This window comes from Trachemys scripta, chromosome 4 (assembly GCF_013100865.1).
Source record: "Trachemys scripta elegans isolate TJP31775 chromosome 4, CAS_Tse_1.0, whole genome shotgun sequence".
In the NCBI taxonomy this organism is placed as follows: domain Eukaryota; kingdom Metazoa; phylum Chordata; order Testudines; family Emydidae; genus Trachemys; species Trachemys scripta.
Window position 1 is genome coordinate 135,766,980 of NC_048301.1, and position 20,452 is coordinate 135,787,431.

Genomic DNA, 20,452 nt, shown 5'->3' on the forward strand with positions numbered 1-20,452 from the left:
TGGCCCACACCCTGGGTACAGTAGGCACCTTCGAGCGGTGCAGCATAATGCCAGACACCACATCTCTGCGTCATGTGTCTGCTGCAAGATCCAGAGCTTGGTGGGCAAACATGCACCCGTTCACAGCCCTCGGGGTGGTGGATAACACGCCTGGGCAGAAGATCTGTTTTAGAGATGGTGCAATTCCCTGAAAGGCAATAAGGTTGCACCCTCAAGAGTCTGATGGGTGCCGAGCATTTACTAGGATGATGCATGGACCAGGCTGATGACCTGGGGCAGGATCTCAAAGCCTGACAGCTGGACTCCAACCCTCCATCTAAGGGCAACTATGTTTGTTGTATGCCCAGCACAGCCAGAGGTCTCTGGCTTTCCTTAGAAGCAACGGTGGGCGATTTTCCCCTGAACTAACCCACCTCAACCCTTATGACCCCAATCTAACAAGGCATTTAAAGCAATGGGGTTCCAATGTCCTTAAAGTTAAGCATGTGCTTAAAGTTAAGCACGTTATCTACATTGTGGTAGCACCTAGGAGACCCAGCAATGGAGCAGGAGCCCACTATGCTAGGTGCTGCACCAACCCCGCCCCCCACTCCACCACACACCTCATTTGTATGCTTCAACTCTTGGCAGACTGGAGGAACTGTCTCATTTGGAAAGGAAAAGTAAAGATTCCCACAAAGACCCAGTGGCAGGTGCTTGGGCCTTTGCATGGTGTAGATCAGAATGATAAACACAAATACCTGTGACGACGTGGCTTATCAATTTGGGATTATTTTCGCCAACCCCGCCGCCACTAGTAGCATTTTATCCAGCGCCGAGGAAAAAAACCTCTATGTGAGAATGTTTCCATTGAGAAGGACAGGTGATGTATCTAACCAGACACAAACTGGGCATGAGCCTAGCTAGAGGGGCTATGCCTGCCACTGGAGCGGAAGGAAGACCCATGCTCAGGGCATGCCAGATGTCACCAGGAGCTTTTAGGGGAAAGCAGTTCTTTTTTAAGAGTGGCTTATTGGAGATTAGTTTAAACTGGTTCCTTATTGACTTAAACTGATTGGAGCCTGGTTAAGCCAAAGGGAAAGCCTCTCCCGGCAGGGATTAGCCTTGGTTTAAATTGACACTGTATGTTAAAAATCTGCAATTTTCTCCTGAAGCCAAGTTCTAACTCTCAGGGGAGAGGGATTCCCAAGGTGCTAAGAGCCTGTTCAGTTTTAAGGCTTCCACCAAGTCCAGATTACCTCTACCCAGAGGACTCAGTGCCCTCAAGGAATCCTGTAACCCTTTGAACATTTCCTCGCCTAGTCTCAGATTCCAAGGCCAGAAGGGACCATTAGATCTTTCAGTGTGACACCCTGCAGAGCACAGGTCAGACAGTGTCACCCAGTTACTCCTGTAATGACTCCAATAATTCGGGTTTGACTCCAGCGCAATTTCACCATCATCATCGTTGTTGCAGTTGTCTCCAGGTTGCTTTTTAATCTGCAGCATTGCTCGGTCATCTGGGAATTTGGGTTGCCCAGTCCCTCTGGGAACCCTCTGTACCAGACATGTTGCTTTCTGGCATCCAGAGATTTTGGCCATTTTGGTTCTTTAGGTCACTTCTAGGATGGGGCTTTCGCTCTTCATAATCGTCTGTCTGATATGGCCATCTCACCTGCGCCACTTTTTGAGGCACAACTCCTGAGTGGAAGGGAACAGCTGGGCAGCACATTGAATGACCTCATCTGCCTTTGGAGTCCTTTGCTCTTTGTTCTGAGGTCAGTGCACGTTTCAAAGGGTCTCCAGAAGTTGGTGAGGTCTCCAGGTCCCAGCTTCTTAAAGCTATTTAGGCACTTAACTCCTATTCATTGCAGCGGAAGTTAGCAGCCTAAATTCCTACGAACATCTGAGCTTAAATGGCTCAGCTCCATTAAAGGCAAAGCAAGGAGCAAAGGAAAGAGCAGTGTGCTGTGGATAGAATGGCAGGTCGTGACACCTCCTGCTGGGCCTGCCAAGACCCCATTGCTAGAGTTGGGTTGATAGCCAAAGGTTGGAAGGTGGCTTGGGGTGACCTACTTGACACACTTTATAGGGACCGGAATTAATTTCAAGCCTCCAAGCTGAACATCCACAAATCAGGCTTCTTTAAAAGGCCACCCAGAAGAGTCACTTGGGGAAATCTCAGCCAGAAGGTAGGTGATAGGAGAATCCTGTGGCAGACAGAGACCCCAGGAATGGGGGTAGGGGAAAGGAACATGTCAGGAACTGGGTTGTGGGGCAAACTAGGGAAGGTGGAGGAGAAATTAAAGGAAGCCTTGACTTTGCAGGGCAGAGAAAGTGAAAGGAAAAACTCTCCCTCCCCGCCCTTCCCCGCTCTGCAGGGGGAGGGATCAAAAGGAGAAACCAGGGCTAGAGCCTGGCAGAATGTGAAGCTGAGGAGGTTGCAGGAGTGAAGGATACCAGGGGAGCAGCTCCTGCAGGGCATAGGCCACATGAAAGGGTGCGGGCAGCAAGACATGGCAGGGAGCAGGGAGGAGGAACATGGCCTGGGTTTCTGAGACAGTCACTTTGAGCAGGGAAAAGCAGAGGGGTGGGGAGAGGGCATCCAAGAGGAAACTGGCAACCCCATAGGTTAGTCTCCAATGGCCTGAAATTGCGCTGCACCGTGTGCAATCATGACACTAGCAGAAGCCGGAAGCCCAGCAGAGATGGCCTGTTCCTGGCTGGCAACCCCTGGGTTTAATGCCTCATCTGCTGTTAGCTAGGTGGAAGAAGTTCCCCCATTCATCAGTGAGTGGAGTTGCGATAGTTCTCAAAAGGGATCTATGCACCCAGCCCCTTTTCTCATTGCCAGGGTTAAACTGCCCTCACCTGGCCATTTTTGGAAAGAGCAGCTCCCATGCAGGAACCCTGTCAATTTCACTCTGATCAATTTCCTTATACCTATACCTTGCCTATGGGGTGGAAAAAGGGCTACCCCCATTGATAGAGCAAATGTCTCTGCAGGAAAAAGTCTGAGCGATGGCAGTTTCATGAAGTGGATCCACTTTCAGTGGAGAGGTGGCTAGTGCCCACTGAGTTGTTTACAGCTGTCTCCTCTCTTCAAATTGATGCACATCTTCCTATCTGTGTTTCTAGCAAGATGTCTCTATACTCCTGCCAGGCTGAGAATCCTATTTCCCCACTGGTTTGCACAGGGCCAGGAAGGACAGCTCCATTTTTGTCATTCAGATAGCTTCATGGAATTCCCAATAGGTCTTTCACTCCCCAGCTTCTGTTCCCAGGTTGCAATCAGCAGTCGGATAGTCAACGAGAGTTTGCATTTAGCACACTTGATTTTAAGGGGGGATGATCTGGAGCCCACACCAGGTGGCAGGGGAATATGAAGAGTCACCATGATCATGGCAGACAACAACTTGCCCTGCAAAAGAATAAGGAACAAGACGCCGAGTTCAAGTTACTGAGAGAGCAGATGACCCTGTGGATTGGCACTGCATACTGCCCTAGTGGATGACACTGAGCAAAGGCAATGTTTTCAGAAGTAGCAAGTGACTGAGGATCCCGTCTCCTTTTCCAAGGTGATTTAGACACCTCATACTCTAAATCCCATTGACTTTAGAAAGCATTCCTTTGTCACTTGCCATCGCTGGGCCTGCTTTCTCCTCTCTTGGCTTTGCCTATTCCAACTGAGCTCTTTGGGGAGGGACTGTTGCAGTGTGTATCTGCAGTGCATCATGCAACAGGGCCCCTCCAGGCACTACTGTCATACAACCCGTCTGCGCTTGATTTGGCTTTCAGAACAGGGAACTGGCTGCTTCTGAAGAAAAGAGGCTTCTGGCCAAGGGCTCCCTGAGGCAAAAGCTGTCTGGAAAAGCACATACAGCTAGATATTCACTATCCAGAACTATGACATTAAAACAGATAAGGGGGGGGGGGGAGAGATGACTAAAATCATCCCCTGTACATTGGTACAAGTGATGATTTAGACTGTAGACACTGGGGCAAGGAGCATCTTTTTGTTCTGTTAGTACAGCACCTAGCGCCCTGGGTCCTGGTCCATAACTGGGGCTTGCAAGTGCCACCCCAATAAATGATCCTAAAGTGAATGGGATGGGTTGGTGAATTCTCATTTTTCAATCCCTCATTGTTTCCACCGTCCACCTTAAGAGGGAGTCTAGGCCTGTAGCCATCACTAACATGTTTTGATCCACTGTGCTGTTAGACAAGTCAGTCTTAACATACAGATGGGTGCAATGAGCCGTGAGATTTCAAGCTAGCTTTCAAGTTAGCTCTGGATAAGCTCGGGCAAGAAAGATTTCAATGCAAAAAAAGCTTGTTTTTCAGGATGTCAGGAGCATGGGGAGACAAAGGGTTGGAAGGAAAGTTCAGACATGATCTTAGCCAGAAAGCTAGAATGAAATAGATGTTAAGAGGAAGGAAATAAATATGTGAAGAGCTCACGGAACCAAGCAGCAGCAGTCAGACATTGAGTCAGTTACTTGTTTGCTTTTTCTATCCAAACCCCAGTGACTGGATGAAAGGAGCAGATGGGAAAGGTTGGGTTTCAGTTAAGCGTAGGACATAGGAGTGGAAGGGCCATCCCAGGTCATCAATTCTGGTTCCATGCAATCACAGGCAGCCCTGTCATATAATCCATATAATTCATAAACCGATCAAGCTCCATTTTAAAAATGAGTCAAGTTGTTCCCCTCTTCCCAACCCCCGCTACTAGGAGGCCATCCCAGAATCTCACTGCTCTGATGGTTACAAAGCTACTAATTTCCAGCCTAACTTTGTTCATGGCCAGTTTATCCCTATTTGTTTTTGTGCCATTAGCTTCAACAGCTCTTCTCCCTCACTTGTGTGTTTACAACCTCGATGTATTCAGAGAGAGCAATCAGATCCCCCTCCCTCTGCCTCTGTTTTGTCAGGCAAAATAGCCAAGCTCTTCAGTCTCCTCTTGTAAGCCACACCCCTAATCATGCTAGCAGCCCTTCTCTGTGCCTGGTCCAGTTTGAATTCATTGGTCTTGAATCTGGATGACCACATCTGGGTGCAGTACTCCAGAGCGGTCTTACCCCTGTCTCCTAAAGTGGTATTAATACTTCCTTCTCTCTACTGGAAATACCTCCCCTGATTCATCCTACAATCACATTTTCCTTTTTCACAGCCACATCATACAGTTGGCCTGCAATCAAGTATACACCTAGGCCTTTCTCCTTCAGTCATTTCCAACTGAGAAGTCCTGAGCTTATAGCAATTTTATTAGTGCCCAAGTGCATGACCTTGAACTTTGTACTATTACATTTCATCCCATTTCTATTACTCCAGTCCTCAAGGTCATCCACTTCTTCCTGCATAATATTCCAGTCTTCTTGTATTGACAATGCCTCCCAACTGTGTCTCATCAGCATACTCCAACTTTTTGTTCCAAGGTCATTATTTGGAAGTCATTCAAAATACTTGGGTATTAGCATGATTGCATGGCCACACAGTTAGGCCTGGTTTAAGTCCAGTCACAGATCTTAAGGGCAGAAGGGACCATTGTTATCATCTAGTCCAGGGGTAGGCAACCTATGGCACGCGTGCCATTTTCAGTAGCAAGCACACTGCCCAGGTCCTGGCCACCGGTCCGGGGGGCTCTGCATTTTAATTTTAAATGAAGCTTCTTAAACATTTTAAAAACCTTATTTACTTTACATACAATAGTTTAGTTATATATTATAGAGTTATAGAAAGAGACCTTGTAAAAACGTTAAAATGTATTACTGGCACGCGAAACCTTAAATTAGAGTGAATAAATTAAGACTCGGCACACCACTTCTGAAAGGTTGCCGACACCTCCTGTATAACAGAGCCCAGAGAACTGCCCCAAAATAATTCCTATTTGAACTAGAGCAGAGAAAAACCTCCAATCTTGATTTAAAAATGACCAGTCATGGAGAATCCACCACAGCCCTTGGTATGTTGTTAATGGTTAATTATACTCACTATTAAAAATTCAACAGGGAGATGATGCCAAGTTGGTGCAATACACCAGCTAGGAAAGGCAAAGAGTTGAGCAGGACATTATCAGCTAATAAGAAGTGAGGTTTTTACTCACGAAAGCTTATGCCCAAATAAATCTGTTAGTCTTTAAGGTGCCACCAGACTCCTTGTTGTTTTTGTAGATACAGACTAACACGGCTACCCTGATACCTCTGAACGATGCTCGGGGTGGAAGCAGAGAACTTAAATGGAGTTTGCAATATTGCATGGTAGCAGAGATCAGTGCAGGATACACAGAGGCACCCTACCCGATTCCAGAATAACTTCTGCATGCAGAGCTACAAAGACCAGAATGCACCACCCGTATCATATAGTTTGACCTCCTGTACAACACAGGCTAAATAAATATCACCCAGCCCAACAACCAGAATTAGACTAAAGTATTACAGCCTTCAGAAAACTACACTATTGTGGGCCACAGGCAGAGAACAGGATGGAAGCCCTAAATTACAAACACCTAGGGAACCCAATGTGCAAAGAGCATGAAGGCTGCAAGCTAAGTGGAGAGAAACTGAGTTGGTCAAAACAGGCATAACAAGGAGATATAGAAGGAAAGGCCAGGGACACATCCTGCTGTGAAGACACATACCGGCAGTGAGATCTTTCAGCTTGTGAACCCAGACTCCTGGGAGGTGATGGAGGTTTTAAATCAGATAGCATTAGCATTTGGTTCTCTCCTTCCTTTCACCTGAGCCTCTCAAAGCACTTCCCTGCTTCAATGGCTGTTTATATATAGTGACTGCAGCTGGTCTGAAAAGCTTTTGCTTCTCTGCTAAAAACCCCATCAAGTTTCAGAAAGGCTTTTCTTCAGTAAAACCCAAAGCTACAAAGGAGCCTGTGAAAGGACCCAGTGTACTGAGCCTCCCAATGGACTTATGGCATTAGAGGTGCCTACATCAGTCAAAAGATGACATCCAACAGAACATGCATAATGGGTGTTTCATCTTTTACAAGAGCCTGAAGAGTGGCAGGATCTCTAGACCATCATTTTTTCCAACAGAAATATTGGTCTGAAGACTGTCTAATCAGAGAACAAGCAGGGGTCTCACAAGGAAACCACCATTAACTGAAATAGGAAGAGCTAAATATGCACAATAAATCGCCTGGTAGGACTGTTATACTCTTCTGGTCACCTGAGGGGTGGCAGGGTGGCAAGATGACGACAGTGAAACTAGGAATCTGAGTCGTACATCGACTTGAGTTCACCTCCCCCTCTCGGGACGTCCAACTCCCACACAAACAACGTGCAGACCCGACAGTGTTTTCTTTAAATTTTTATTCCAAAAATCCACCCCCAAGAAACAAAATATTTCCCTTCAGAGGCTGGTATCTTCCCCTCCCTCCCCCACAAATGTCTCTCCTGTTCATGTGGTAATAGGTTATGAGCAAAGATTCTCTCTAAAACCAGTACTGGAGAATGCTTAGAAGAGAAAATAAAAAAAAAAATTCCAACTAGCTCCCCCTCCCTTTGCCCCCAAATAACCCCCAACCCAAACAGCATAAGACTTGTTTTCTTTTACCCTTAATGCTTACATTTAACTTTAAAGCACAAATGTTGGAGATGGGCTCTAAATCGCCAACAAAAATATATATTTACAATATTTCTCTGGGGGAAAACAAAACACAAAAACACAACCAAAACCCTTTAAACCAATAGTGACTTTCTTCAGGGAGTTTTATTTAGGGAGCAGGATTGTTTTTTTTTAAATCACTAAGTGATTTCATATATATATTTCTTCTTTCCTTTGTGGATTTTCATCCCTCGCCCTCCAAGGTGGTGGCCAGATACAGGAACGAGTATCACACCTTTATTTTAATTTTTTAAGTCTCTGAAGCCACAGACTCAGTGGAAGGCTGCGTCTGAGAAGGCTGTGGGACAGCGAACTTAAAGACTGACCACTTCCTTCACCCATCAATCAGCTCGACTCCTCCTCCTGCCTACCATGGACACCCCTGGCACGTTGATCCACTGTTGCTCAGCGCTGAATGCATATGTGACAGTAGCTAAGATGCTTTTGTTTTTCAAACTGAAAAGCCAGCCCAGAAATCCTCGGGGCTGGAGTGTCCCCCAGGTCGGATGCACTTGTATATCCTGTTTATAGCTTCCCCTGCCTTCCTTTAAAATAAACAAAAATAAGTAGTTTGATTCTTCTGTTTTCCACAGGAGTAACCAAAAACAAAATGGCAGAAAGCTTCCACTCCTAGGTCAGTGATAACAAAGTGGGCTCCCCCCCCCCCCCCGCTTTCAAAACTCTAACAATCCATTGTAGCAAAACTCCCATGTACCGAGGCACTGCGGAATTCATCACACTTGCACGTTCCAGTCAGCAAGCAAGCAGGCTCACAATATGGAGGCCAGAGGGGGGGAGGGGAAGCACAGGACCTGAGCCCCCCCACTGGGGGTTCAGTGGATCTAAACAAAGACATCCCCCACCCCCAGCCAACACTGCAGCAGCAGAAGTCATTGGTGCCAGAGAATTCGGAGCCAGCAGGCAATGGGGAGAGCTGGAGGGGTGACAGCTGCTTCTGCCTCCCTTATTGCTTTTGAAGCAGTGAGGGTGCATCTGGTCGATTCTCCTTTGAGGTTTCACAACCGCTCGTCCCTCCCCCTTTTCCCTGCTGCTTAGAGAGTTCCTTTCTCCCCCGTAAGGCTGGAAAGGGGCTGGGGGAACACGTGGCAGGCTGGTTTTGTGCTATCAGTATGCTTAGAAGGAGGGGATTTGGGGGGCAGTAGGAGGAGGGGGAAAGAGAGCAGAGTGCAAACTGTGCATTAAACATCAACAAGCTCAGACAGTCAAGGGAGCGTCCAGTCACTGGGGGAGGGGAGGGGGGGAAATAATGACCCAAAATAAGATTCCAACCTTTCTTTTTAAAGTGCAAAAAGCTCTCTGCTGCCCAAGAGAGAGGGTTCTTTGGACCGACCATTCATTGCAAAGGAAAAGTGGCAGCTAAAGGGGTAGGGGGATGGGGACTTTCACATCCCCTTCCACATCTCCCAGTTCGAGAGCTGACAGCTACACACTGGGTGACAAGATGGAGAAGCATCCTCTCCTCTGGCCGCAGCATCCCAAGAGTGCTCAATTATACTAGCCTGCCCAAAGGGGTGGGGAGAGCATGTATCCCACCCTGTGCAGGATCTAGAAACCCCTCTGGATGCCTTCTGAGTCCTCCCTGAGCTCTGATGGACCTGGCCCCCTGCAGACACCCACCCCCAGCCCTTCCAGAAGGGCTGGACACACTCATCCTCATGGGGGTGTGGATATATGGTGCTGTGAGCAGTCTAGTGCTGCTCTGGAGTGGAAGCTTGCCTAACCAAGGGAGACACCTAGCCTTGAGAACCCACTGCCATAGGGCTCTCGCCCTCTTCATACAAGCTGCAGGAGGCAAACCCTCGTCACTTTGGTGAGGCAAGGCTAAGAGGAGGAAAAGCTCAGGGGGCAGAGATGTGGCATGAATGCCAAGTATGACAAGCCACAGGGCCAACAGCCACATCAGTAGCAGTGGTACAGGAGAGCCCAGGCACGCTTGCTTCATACCATCCAGCTCCAATCCCTTTTCCAGGGCGCTCCCCTTGCTGAGTAGGAAGTGAAATCTGTTTTGGGGTGCCAAGGCGGGGAGAAAAGAGGGGCACATTTCCCTGTGAAGACACCTCTGCACAACCTCAGACTAAGAGCAGCCAGGCTCCAGAACGAGCTCCCCTGGCCACGGCCCATTTCTCCTCAGCTATGGATCAGCCTGGCAGGACCCTTTCCGCTGCTGAAATCCCAGGAAGAGGAGGAGGAGGAGGAGACCCAGTGGAGTGGGGCTGGCTACTGCCCTGCCTGTGGAGGTTGGGGATGGAGGAGTGCAGGATGCTGGCCTCACAGCAGGACAGGGCTGGGGAGGAGGAGCGCCTCTCCGAGGGGGGTGGGATGGGATCTTTCCTTCTCCTCAGTCTGCCTGGGGTTGGTCTCTAGCTGATTTTCTGGATCAGCTTCTCGTCGGACAAGCAGTAGAGGCTACTGATGGACAGGTCTGAGATGAAGTGCTCGCAGGCCTTGCGGGTAATCTGCTTGCAGCCTCGCAGGTCGATCAGGGTGAGGTTGGAGATGCGCCGCAGATACAGCAGGGACTGGTCCGTCAGCTTATTGCAACCTGAGCAGAAGAGGAGGAAGGGGTTACAGCAGAGCACGCAGTACCACCCACATGCCCCACACGACTCTGCACACCCCACAGGAAGCTGGGACAAGTTTGGCAGGGAGCTGGGCCAACCAGCTGGGAACGTGGGGTAGATTAGAGGAGAGGAAAAACACATTGAGCTTTATAGTGAATATGAAAACATCCCAGCCAGAGCAATATCCCCCTAAATATCCCAGTCAGCACAGCACACCCCCTCCCACTTCCTCCGGCTAACATCTGCCTCTGCCCCTCAGCCCTATGAATACCCCAGCCAGCACCCTCTATGGAATTTAATCTGATGTCAACCTCAGTCTAAGCAGCCCCTAGATTTTAACCTTTTCCGCCTGCCATGGACTGGGTCTCTACCATTCACCCTGCACTTGTCAAGAGGGAGACGGTGTGTTCTGATAGCTAAGGGAACCCTTGGGTCTGGAATGTAGAGCTGGCTGGAAATTGTCAGACAATGTTTGTCAGAAAAGGCTGATTTCACGAAATCAAAATGTTCCATTGGGATGTGTTCACTTCATCCACTCTTCCAGTTGTGCTCTGAAAGCCTGCCTGGTTCCCAACCATCTCACCTGGTTCCCTGCACCTGCTAGGTCAGCTGCCACAGAACTGGAGCCCAGCACAGCCCTGGCTCAAGCTGGGGGTCCTGGCTGTATGTCAGAGACCCTGAAAGCAGGGCTGATTGGCGTCTGGGTGGCTCGGAGGGTCTCAGTTATGAAACAGTTTTGATCTCACCCTCATGTGGAATGAAGGTTTTCATCCATCTGAGCGTTTCCCCACAGGATGGGAATTGTGGGTTCTGATCAGCCCTACAGGCCATAAGGGCTATCGACTTAATGTGTTTAAAAGGAAAGAGTGCCGATTTCAGAGCATAACCCTGCAGCAGATGCTGAGGAACATCTGGGGCACTGGAGACAATGCCACATGAGCCCACCATTCGGCCTTGGGAGCAGATTCCTAGCTGCCGGGTATTGTCGAAGACTCACAGTTCACTCATCCCTCTGGAGCAGGACTGTGCTGAAGGCCACGACTGAGCCAACATGGAAACTAACCCCCACCCCGCCACTGTCCCCCAGCAGCATGGAACCCCTCCAAAGCTAGGGTAAAGAAGGTGGAGCAATGGCGCTGTCTGGCATCACGCAAGGTGCCAGTGGAGGGGTGCAGAGGTTGCAGGCACCTGCCATGTTGATCTCAGTGAGCGAGTTCCGCGTGGAAGACCCCACAGCCGTTAGGAGATTGGCCGACTGGTCCGTAAGGTGGCTGCAGTGACTAAGGTCGAGTCGTGAGAGCAGGGGCATATGGCGGATGATGAGCCGGAGTGTGGCATCGGTGATGTCCAGACCAGCTAGCCGGAAATCTGTCATGTTGCGGAGTTTGCTGCGATTGTCTTGACCTGCAGAGGTGTGTGGGAAACAACCATGTCATGGCCACCCCCAGCTGTATTCCCGCCTGCTACATGCTAGCACCTCCAACTTTATCACCTGCACCAAGAGATGAACTTCTAATAAGTCAAGTATCAGGGGATGCATCTGAAGAAGTGAGGATTTTACCCACAAAAGCTTATGCCCAAATAAATCCATTAGTCTTTAAGGTGCCACCGGACTCCTTGTTGTTCTAAGTCAGTGCAGCCCAACCACCCTGCAACATTACCTGGAGACTACAGCCCCCATCTCGCTCCCAGAAATATGGATCCCTGAGGAAATACCCCCATCCCATGGCAACCACAGCTCTCACCACATTCCCTGAACACTGGCCCCTGGAGATTCTTCTTGGTAACCACAACCCCATCCAACCTGAACACAGGCCTTCTTTGCACAACCACACCGCCCACCCTCATACGACCCAGGAACCAACATACTAGGTTTGTCTGTGGGGGGTGTGAGCAAGTCCCGGATCTGAGGGTCCTTGATTCCTACTGCCCACCGAAGATCGAGGGTCCTGAGAAGGGGGCAGCTGGAGGTACTGAGCGCACAGACTGCAGACCAGGAACAGCCTGCTAAGATGAGGTCTTTCAGGCCTGCCGGGAAGAGGGGGAACCAGTGAGTCAAGAGAGCCCCAAACTCCAAGACACCCCTGTAGCTTCCTTTCTGATCTGAGAACAAAGGATCCTGTTGTCCACACTCCCGCCAACACATTCTAATGACTTCACCTCTTGCCCACCTGTGGGAGAGAGACAGCCAGGACGAGATGTACACAGAACCTGAATTCCCACCTCATCCTGGCAGGATAGGCATGGGGAGGTCTCCCCACCCAGCACTGAAGAGGTCTCCTCTTCAATGATGGGGAGACTGGAGGACACAGGGAACTTACTGCTAGAGCCGGCTTCTTCATGTGACTCAGGAAGATCCAAAAGGACTCCTGGGAATGGGTGGGACCATGAGATACCCTGAAGATGCATGAACATGGCAACAATCCTAGGTTACCTCTGACATCCACAAGGGGCACAGGGTTATGGCACCCATGGGCTGGCTGGCTATTCAAAGTGGTGGTGGGGCTACCAGACAAAGGGCAGTTCTGCTTTGCCCTCAGCATTACAACCCACACGCTGAAGAGACAAGCCCCCCCGCATCCTCCCAAGCACAAGCCCCACTGACCTGGCAGCCTGTTGACAAGCCAGGTGAGCTGTTTTTTGGAGATATTGGTCCAGCTAAGGTCGAGGCTGACCGGCTGCCTCTTGATGATGCCGCTCAGGGCCTGGGGAGTGATGGACTTGCACCTGCTCAAATCAATCTTCGTCCACAATCTCTTGTCGCAGCACCTGATGCACAAAGACACGTAGGTTGGATAGGAAGAGCCCACGACCCCACCTGATACAGACTGCTGGATGCCAAGGGAGTGAAGGAGCTCCAGTGATAACATGCTCCAAAGGACTGGGGGGCTCGCTGTGCTAATCAGACTACTGCAGGCTCTTCAGCACCAGTCTGTCTCTAGACACATTCCAGCTTGTGCTGGAGGAGCCATTTCTGATGCCAGTCATGCGGCTCATGCCCCAGAACAGGGGTTAGACTGCTCCGGGAACCAGCAACAGGGCAGTCGGTTATCTCAGCACTGCTGGTTACAATAAGGACCAGGGAACGCCTGGAAGAGAAACTATGCTGGGCCAGCAGCTAACAGCTTGCAGGCCTGTAGGAGCTAGTGTGCTTGTGCCTTCACGGGCACTGAAGTTGCTAAGGCTGAGGGGTTAGGGAAAGATGGGTTCCTGCTTCCCACTTCACTAGCTAGGAGGCTGCATGTTCTGCCTGAGGGGCCAGCTCTCCTCACACAAGCTACAGGTAATTCCATTGCCTTGATGAGAGCACCAGGTAGCGTGAGGTGAGAGAAAAAGGCCCCTGGGTGGAACAGGTAATCACCACATGCCCATCACGACTGGGGACTGGAGGGGGTAAGAGACTCAGGAGCCCATGGGAGACATCACTGCAACAGTGCAGATCCCAGAGACAGTCCCCAGTCCTCAGTGTCTTTGTACAGTGCCCTCCATAGAGAGTTAGTTTGTACAGCCTGGAGACAGCTCTGCAAAGCCCCCAGGAGAGGGCTGGTGGACACAGGACATTGTATCAACCACAGGAAAGGTAAGGCGAGTGCAGGATTAGTCACCTTGGGCACTAGCAAGGATGGAAGGCGGGGACTGGAACTCAGGAAATGCTCTCTGATGGAGAAGACAACCCCCTGATCACAGCCCAACAGAGCCATGCAGAGAAGGTTATTTCTTGAGACTGGAAGAGCAGGTACGGCACAAATAGCAGCATGACAAGCTTCTAGCATCAACATACCTCAGCCAAGAGCCAGAGGGACATGGCACCTCTGCCAGGGGCCCCAATACATACCAGCTGCAATTGGGGGCTGCAATTGACCCTGAAACAACCCTCCCAGCTCTGATCATCTATTTGGTACTGACCAGCTGGCAGGGGTCTACTGCCTTTGATGAGGGCGGGGATGGCACTATGCCCCACTTACCATTTGTACCAGGTCTTGCACACCCGCATACACTCGCAGAGCTCTCTGCGGCTGAGGTAGCGGAAGACGGACATCCACACCTCGCGCTGCATCCAGCTCTCCTCGCCGTCCTGCACTCGGCTGCCTCTGCCATTCAGCCGGGCCGCCCCGCCCTCCTCCGTGCTTTCCTCCTCCTCCTCCTCGTCTGCTGCCTCCTCCTCATCTGCCTCCTCCTCCCCGGCCCGCTGGGGCGTCCTGGCTGGGCAGTGGCGCACGACCACACGGGGAGAGTGCCGCAGATTAGTGGAGGAGGCGGTGATGGCCTGCAGCTTGGGCACAATAGAGGTGCCGTGCAGGTCTTTGGCGGGCCTCTGCAGTGTGACCGTAAGGTAGGAGCCATGCAGCTTGGCCTTCTCCACCTCTGACAGCTCCTTCTTGCCGCTGGGGTTGTTCTCCTTCTCCCGCACCATGGTGCGCTCCGTGACCTGGAGCCGCTGCAGCTGCCGCCGCTTGAAGCGCTCATCCCGGCTGGCGCTGTGGTGGTCACTGGGGCCGGCCCCTGGGGACGAGCGCGTCACCACACCCCGCGGCGATGCCGGGTCGTGGATCAGCTGCAGCATGGAGGTGGGCGAGTGCGGTGGGGGTGTCAGGGGCTCCTCGCAGCTCCGCAGGGGTCGCAGGACTTTGGCCTGCACTGTGTCCTCATCGCTCTCCTCCATCTTCCGTTTCTGCAAAGCAGCCAGAGGAGAGGGGAATTAACACTTCACCTACCAACAGTGCCAGGCCCAGACAGAACCCCCCGATGGCACAGCAGGCAAAACTCCAGGGGAAACACACCGCCACTGTGCTGATACAGGGCCCCAGTCACCTGGGCAAGACCACTTTCTCTGGGCACTGAATAGCGGGGTCCGCACCAGCAGTGCCCAGTATGTGGAGGAGGGGCTAAGGAGAGTTTGCCCAGCACTGTCCATATGGCAAGTCTGCTCTCCCAACACAGACCTGAAGTAACCAGGGTAGGGAGTGCAGGGTGTTACAACATAAAGGGCAGAGGGGCTCGAGCAAACCATCCAGGCTGCGGGCATCTTCTTTACAATAGCCTCGCACCCAGGCCATGGCAAGTTCACCAGGCCTCACCCACAACTGGTCTCCAGGGTGGGGCCATTGGCCCCTCCACCATTTGCAAACCCACCTGCACAGAGAACTCAGTCAAACTCTTGGGAGTCACACTGATGGGAGGGGCAGAGATTTGAAGGCTGGCTGGGAACAGCACCAGCTTTTAGGAGTTACGTGATCAGAGCTCAGCACCTGGTCACCTGAACAAGCAGCCTGACTTTCAGGATGGCTAAGTACCCACTGAGGTCCTTTGCCTAAGGGAGTGGTGGTGGAAGGATTAAGCCACAAGACTTTGCTATGTCCTTGAGGCCAATGGGAAACCTGCCCCCTTCCCACTGCTGAGCCCTGCACCCAGGCTGGGCGCATTCATCTCCTCCCGAGTTGCAGGCCCACTCCCTGCAGGAGGGTCCCCCACCTTGCTTGCTTCTGCTGGGACACTGCTCTCTGGGGCAACAGGCACAGTTCTACGTATGAGCTGGTAACTGTAGTTCTGCCGCCTAGGCAGCGCTGCCAGCCTCCACTTGGCCAGCTTGCGCCGCACATAGTCTGCTCGCTGCTTGGTGGCAGGGTCTGGGCGCCAGTGCCCTTTGAGGAGTCGTTTCTTCTGCAGGATGTTGGAGTTTGCTTGTTGACGGGCTCTCTGTGAACGTCGTGGGGGGTGGACACGGAAGAGCTATGAACCAGCTCCACTGAAGTTAGCAACGCGCAGCTTTCACCAGTGCCTGCAAGCCACCTGGCCACACCGAGGTGCCACAGCTCCACCAGTGCCCACCTGCCTGACGTGGCACTCACTGCCCTCTAGAGCATCAGATGGTGTTGACCCCCTGTGGCCATGCACATACACGCACACATGCCTGGCTCCATGGCATGGTGACATCAGAGCCTCCTCAATTCTCCCTGCAACTCAGTGTCCAGAGTGAGTAGCATCCCCACAACCAGCTGGGCTCCCCGCTTCCCCACATACCTCCCCATCTGAGAAGATCTGAGTGGGGTGTGTGTTTAGAGGGCAATCCAAGTGCTCCCATTCTCCCCACACTGGTGCTGTCCAGGCGAGTGGGTCTCCTCTTACCTGGCCCTTCTCCAAGTCATCACCCTGGTAGCACTTTGGACACTCCCAGCAATTGGGCAATTCATCATTCAGCAGCCCTTCCCCGTCCATCTGCAGACAGGACATACCAAGTGATTAGGCACCACCCTTCACCCATTTGCCCCCACCTCCCACATGAGTGTGGACCCAAAACCCATGTCCCTAGGGCCCACCTCACCTGCAGGCAGCCAGGGTGAACTATCTCATTGCAGATGCAGCATTCCATGAGCTTCTTCTCAAAGTCCTGCGAATCCTCATTCTGATCCACCTCCCCACAAAGCGCGCACGTGACCGAGTGAGGCAGCCTGGGCTACAAAGGAAGCCAAGAGTGAAACCAGGGAGACGGGCACCCCAAAGGAAGTGCCCTCAAGCTTGGGGGATGGCTAGTTCCAGGAGCTCCCTTGGGTTGCCCCAAATTCTGCTCTGTTAAATTCAGATTTGGAGTGGAAGGCTCAAACAAATTCCCCTCCAACCTTGGCCCCAAGTGGCTAGCCACCGCTCCCTCCCAAACGTAACTTGCCGTAGAACTCACCGCTAAGCACTGCCGGAGGACGCAGGACTGCTTCATGCGACCAGGCCCCCCAAACTTCTTCATGTCCCTGCAGTAGTGGCACATGCCACACTCGCCTTGCATGCAGGCCTTGCATTTACGGCACCGCACTCGCCTCCGTCGTGCTCCTGACACTATCGGAGACACTGTGGGCCTTACAGGTGCCAGGCGTGGGGCTGGCTTCATGGTGTGAGGCTTGGTGATGGGGATGGTGGGCAGGCGCACCTTCGGTCGGGCCTGGAGCTTTAGCTGGCAATAGAAGCACAAAGGAGAGGTCAAAGATTGGGAGGTTCATGGCTCACAGCTTTCTGTCATGTTCGGGAAGCAGGAGCATCTCAGCAAGCCCCAGTCTTGCACCTTTCATTTGGATCTCAAAGGACTGCAGAGACTCAGCCCAGTCAGCATTTTCCCCATTTTAGAGAACTGGGAATTGATGTATCCAAGGGAAGGCAGGATTAGATCCTTAGCCACTAGCTGCTACACCCCAGAGTCGAGTGGGAAGTCAGCACTTTCATACCATGAGCCAAGGAAGGGAAGTGACTGTTTGCAGCACTTATCTTCCTTCCCAACGCATACCCCAATCTCTTCTTCCAGTCCAGTCAGAGCTGCAAATGGGCCCCTACATCTCACTATGATCTTAGACAGTGGCTTGCTCCCTTCTAGCCTTCCCCTGGTGAGACTTGTTTCTGACCCAGGGACAGTGGCTGGGAAAGTATGCCAAATCTGAAACTGTTTATAACCGGCCCAGCTGCTAAGCACCTTCGCAACAGTCTTCTCCACACAACTGCAGCAAATTCTCCAACTGCCAGTGCTTTATATCACTGGGAAGCTGGGATCCAAGCTCAGCCTGTTAGGGCTAGTCAACGGTCTCTTCATCTAGGAAGGCTTTTTGGTCCAGGCCTGAATATTGACACACTGCCCCTTGGAGCAGTACAGTTCCCAAATTCTCCTCCAAGAGGCATCCTACTCTGACATTTCTAAGAGCAACACCCATGGCGAGAGCAGCCAGAACAAAAGGGACAGACTATTAACCCTCACAGAGCTATGGGGCATAAACTAATCTCCAGCTGGGGTAAACTGCAGATCCACCTGGCCAAAGGGCCTGGGTGGGGGGGCTTATTGTATCTCCCTTTCTCCAAGTCAAGAGGTAGGAAGGCAGAAAAACTCCTTGGGCAACTGCCAACACAATAATTTCTGTTAGAGGGAGCCCATTATCCAGCATGCTCACTCCCTTTTGGGGAACAAATTCTGACTTATGAACGTACAGGCAATTTTTTTTTTTTTTTAAGTATTTAGGTACCTAACTCCCATGTACCTTTTAAAATCTAGGCCTCACTGCTTATTCCTATATATTTGCCGAATAAGTTAGGCAAACATTTCATCCTATGGGACCTTTCACTAAGTTTTCCCTGTGGCTATTCGCCACTAGTGGCAAGTGACTGGACAAATAAAATCACATGGCATCACTTCAGCTCCACGACTGGATGGCAAACTATGGATGGAACTGGCGGAGAGTGGTGACTCCCATTTGCATGTGAATGACTGGTATTCAGACCAACACACTTAGATTCATGGATAGGGTGTGAGGGCAGAGTCTGAAGCAGTCACTCTGGATCGCTAGCTAGCTGCCACCTCTGAGAAGCATTCCTTCGCAGGAAGGCAGGAGCATAGCTGGGACTGATCCTCATGAGCGTGGGGAAGCTGCCTGCTTCACCCTGCTGTGGGCTTGTTAAGAGAGCAGACACTAGATAAAGGGCATATCTGTGGGAGGCCCAAACTCTGCTCCAAGACAGCCCCTTATGGAAAGTTCACTGGCTTAGAGGTGCTTGCTGGTGGGTGCCGACTTGTACACAGAAGCGCACTTGGGTTTACGTTTACTTCTGCACTTTGCATTTCACCTGAAGTGGGGAATGTGACAGCACCACTCTCTCTAATCCTGTATCTTGCTGCCTCCTCCCATCCACATTCCTGCATTTAAGTGGCTCTGGGAAGGGCTGCTGGGAACATGACTTCTCTCCCCTATGGAGGGTCATGGGGCAATTAGACTCCAGGGTCTGCTCTCCACTTCCACCACTGGAATCTCTCCGCAGAAGATGCAACAGGGAGGATTGAGGCTAGATGAAACCCAAACCATCAGCAGTTGGCTGGGCCATGGTACAGCCCCATCTCTTACCTTGTCTCTTTTGGGCCACTGGATGATAGGGACTCCTGTAAGTGCCAGTTTGGGGTCGCTGTTTGCGTGCTCTTCCAGCAGCAACTAGTGGAGAGTCAGGAAGAGAAAAAGAAGGAGACAAACATAAGCACAGATACATAAGCAAGGGAACAAGAAACTGCTGCCAGCCTGGATCTGTCCAGATGCGAGGGAGAGAACATTTCTTTCACACACTGCTGCAGTAGCTGGGGAAGAGATGTCCTCCACTCCACCCCCAGCTGCTCTGCTCCACTCCCAGCAGAGACACCTGTTCATCATTAGCAGAGCTGAGATACACAAGTGATATTATCTAGCCATTTCAGCCCAGCAGTCCCTGGCAGACCATGCTGAGAGGAGTGTGCACATATATGGGGACTAGTTCTTTTGAAACAGTGTAGGGTAGAGGAGAGGAAGCCCGGCCCGTTTCCCCGAGGAGCCGAGTTGGGGCATGATGCTTCCCTGTAATTCAAATGCTCGAAGCAGCAGACAGAGTGCAGGACAGCCAGTCCCTGCTCTGGTGTAGGAGGCAGTCATTCTCACAGGGAAACCGCACAGCCCTGTGCTGGGTGCCAGGTAGCTAGCAGTGTCTTCCTATTCTGCCTTCCAGTTTGGATTTCACAGTAATTAACAGTTCCAAAAGGCGGCAGAGCTTCACGGATTCTGGGAATATTCCCAGGGCTGGCCCACCTGCCTTTAACTCAAGGACAACATACTACAGCCAGGTGTTAGCGACCGGCACCTGCATCCCCAGGAGGGCTCTTGGGCTACCAGTGCCAAGCCTCCTGCCTCTGCTCTCCACCCCACCCACCCAGATTGCCCTTGCAGATGTGCTTTATTTACTTGACTGTTGCTATGGCTACGTTTTCAGGAGCCTCCTGCTGGCACTCCCATGTGCCAGGCGAGTGCAGTGCTTCCTGCTGCCAAGAGGAAACAGGGCATGGGCTGGGCTCACCTCCCCCCCTCCCCAGGGGATGCACGTCCCCCCAAAGGAAGCCTCTGCCGGGGAGGGCTGCTTTCCCGTTACTCCCCGCCCTTCTGAGAAGACTGCGGGCGGGCGGAAGTGGCTACCTCCACTCCCAGAGAAGCATAGTCCACAACCAGACTTTCCTTCCTCAGCCAGCCTTCCCATGAGCACACACTGAAAGGAAAGCTCAGGGTCTGGGGGCATTTAGACACACGCCTCAATGCCTATCAGAGCAGGGAGGGGGAAAATGCACACTCCCCCTGCCCCGGGCACTCCAGGGGGTGGCTGGCTGTTCAGGCATGCACACCCTGCTTTGAGTGGGAGGGGGCACACCCTGATCCACCATCTAACCAAACAAGGCAGTTTGGGGTGGGGGACCCTAAATGTGTCCCCTCTGCTCTCATCTCAGAAGGGAGAACGCCA

At 51.7% G+C, this 20,452-nt stretch overlaps 1 protein-coding gene across 6 annotated transcripts in view; it reads right to left on the reverse strand.

Annotated features, from left to right (window-relative positions):
• Positions 1–5,874: 5,874 nt before the first annotated feature.
• Positions 5,875–20,452, reverse strand: part of KDM2A (lysine demethylase 2A) — an 87,446-nt gene continuing 72,868 nt past the window's right edge. For 4 of the 6 annotated variants that reach the window (XM_034767742.1, XM_034767744.1, XM_034767746.1 and 1 more), the window contains 9 exons: positions 19,048–19,131; positions 16,857–17,123; positions 16,503–16,634; positions 16,307–16,396; positions 14,146–14,852; positions 12,786–12,949; positions 12,050–12,208; positions 11,369–11,584; positions 5,875–10,161 (listed from right to left, as the gene is read on the reverse strand). In XM_034767742.1, coding sequence (XP_034623633.1) covers positions 9,980–10,161; positions 11,369–11,584; positions 12,050–12,208; positions 12,786–12,949; positions 14,146–14,852; positions 16,307–16,396; positions 16,503–16,634; positions 16,857–17,123; positions 19,048–19,131 — 2,001 coding nt within the window. In that variant the 3' untranslated portion in view covers positions 5,875–9,979. The remainder of the gene's footprint in view (positions 10,162–11,368; positions 11,585–12,049; positions 12,209–12,785; positions 12,950–14,145; positions 14,853–16,306; positions 16,397–16,502; positions 16,635–16,856; positions 17,124–19,047; positions 19,132–20,452) is intronic. The other 2 variants (XM_034767747.1, XM_034767748.1) reach the window with 1 other exon arrangement.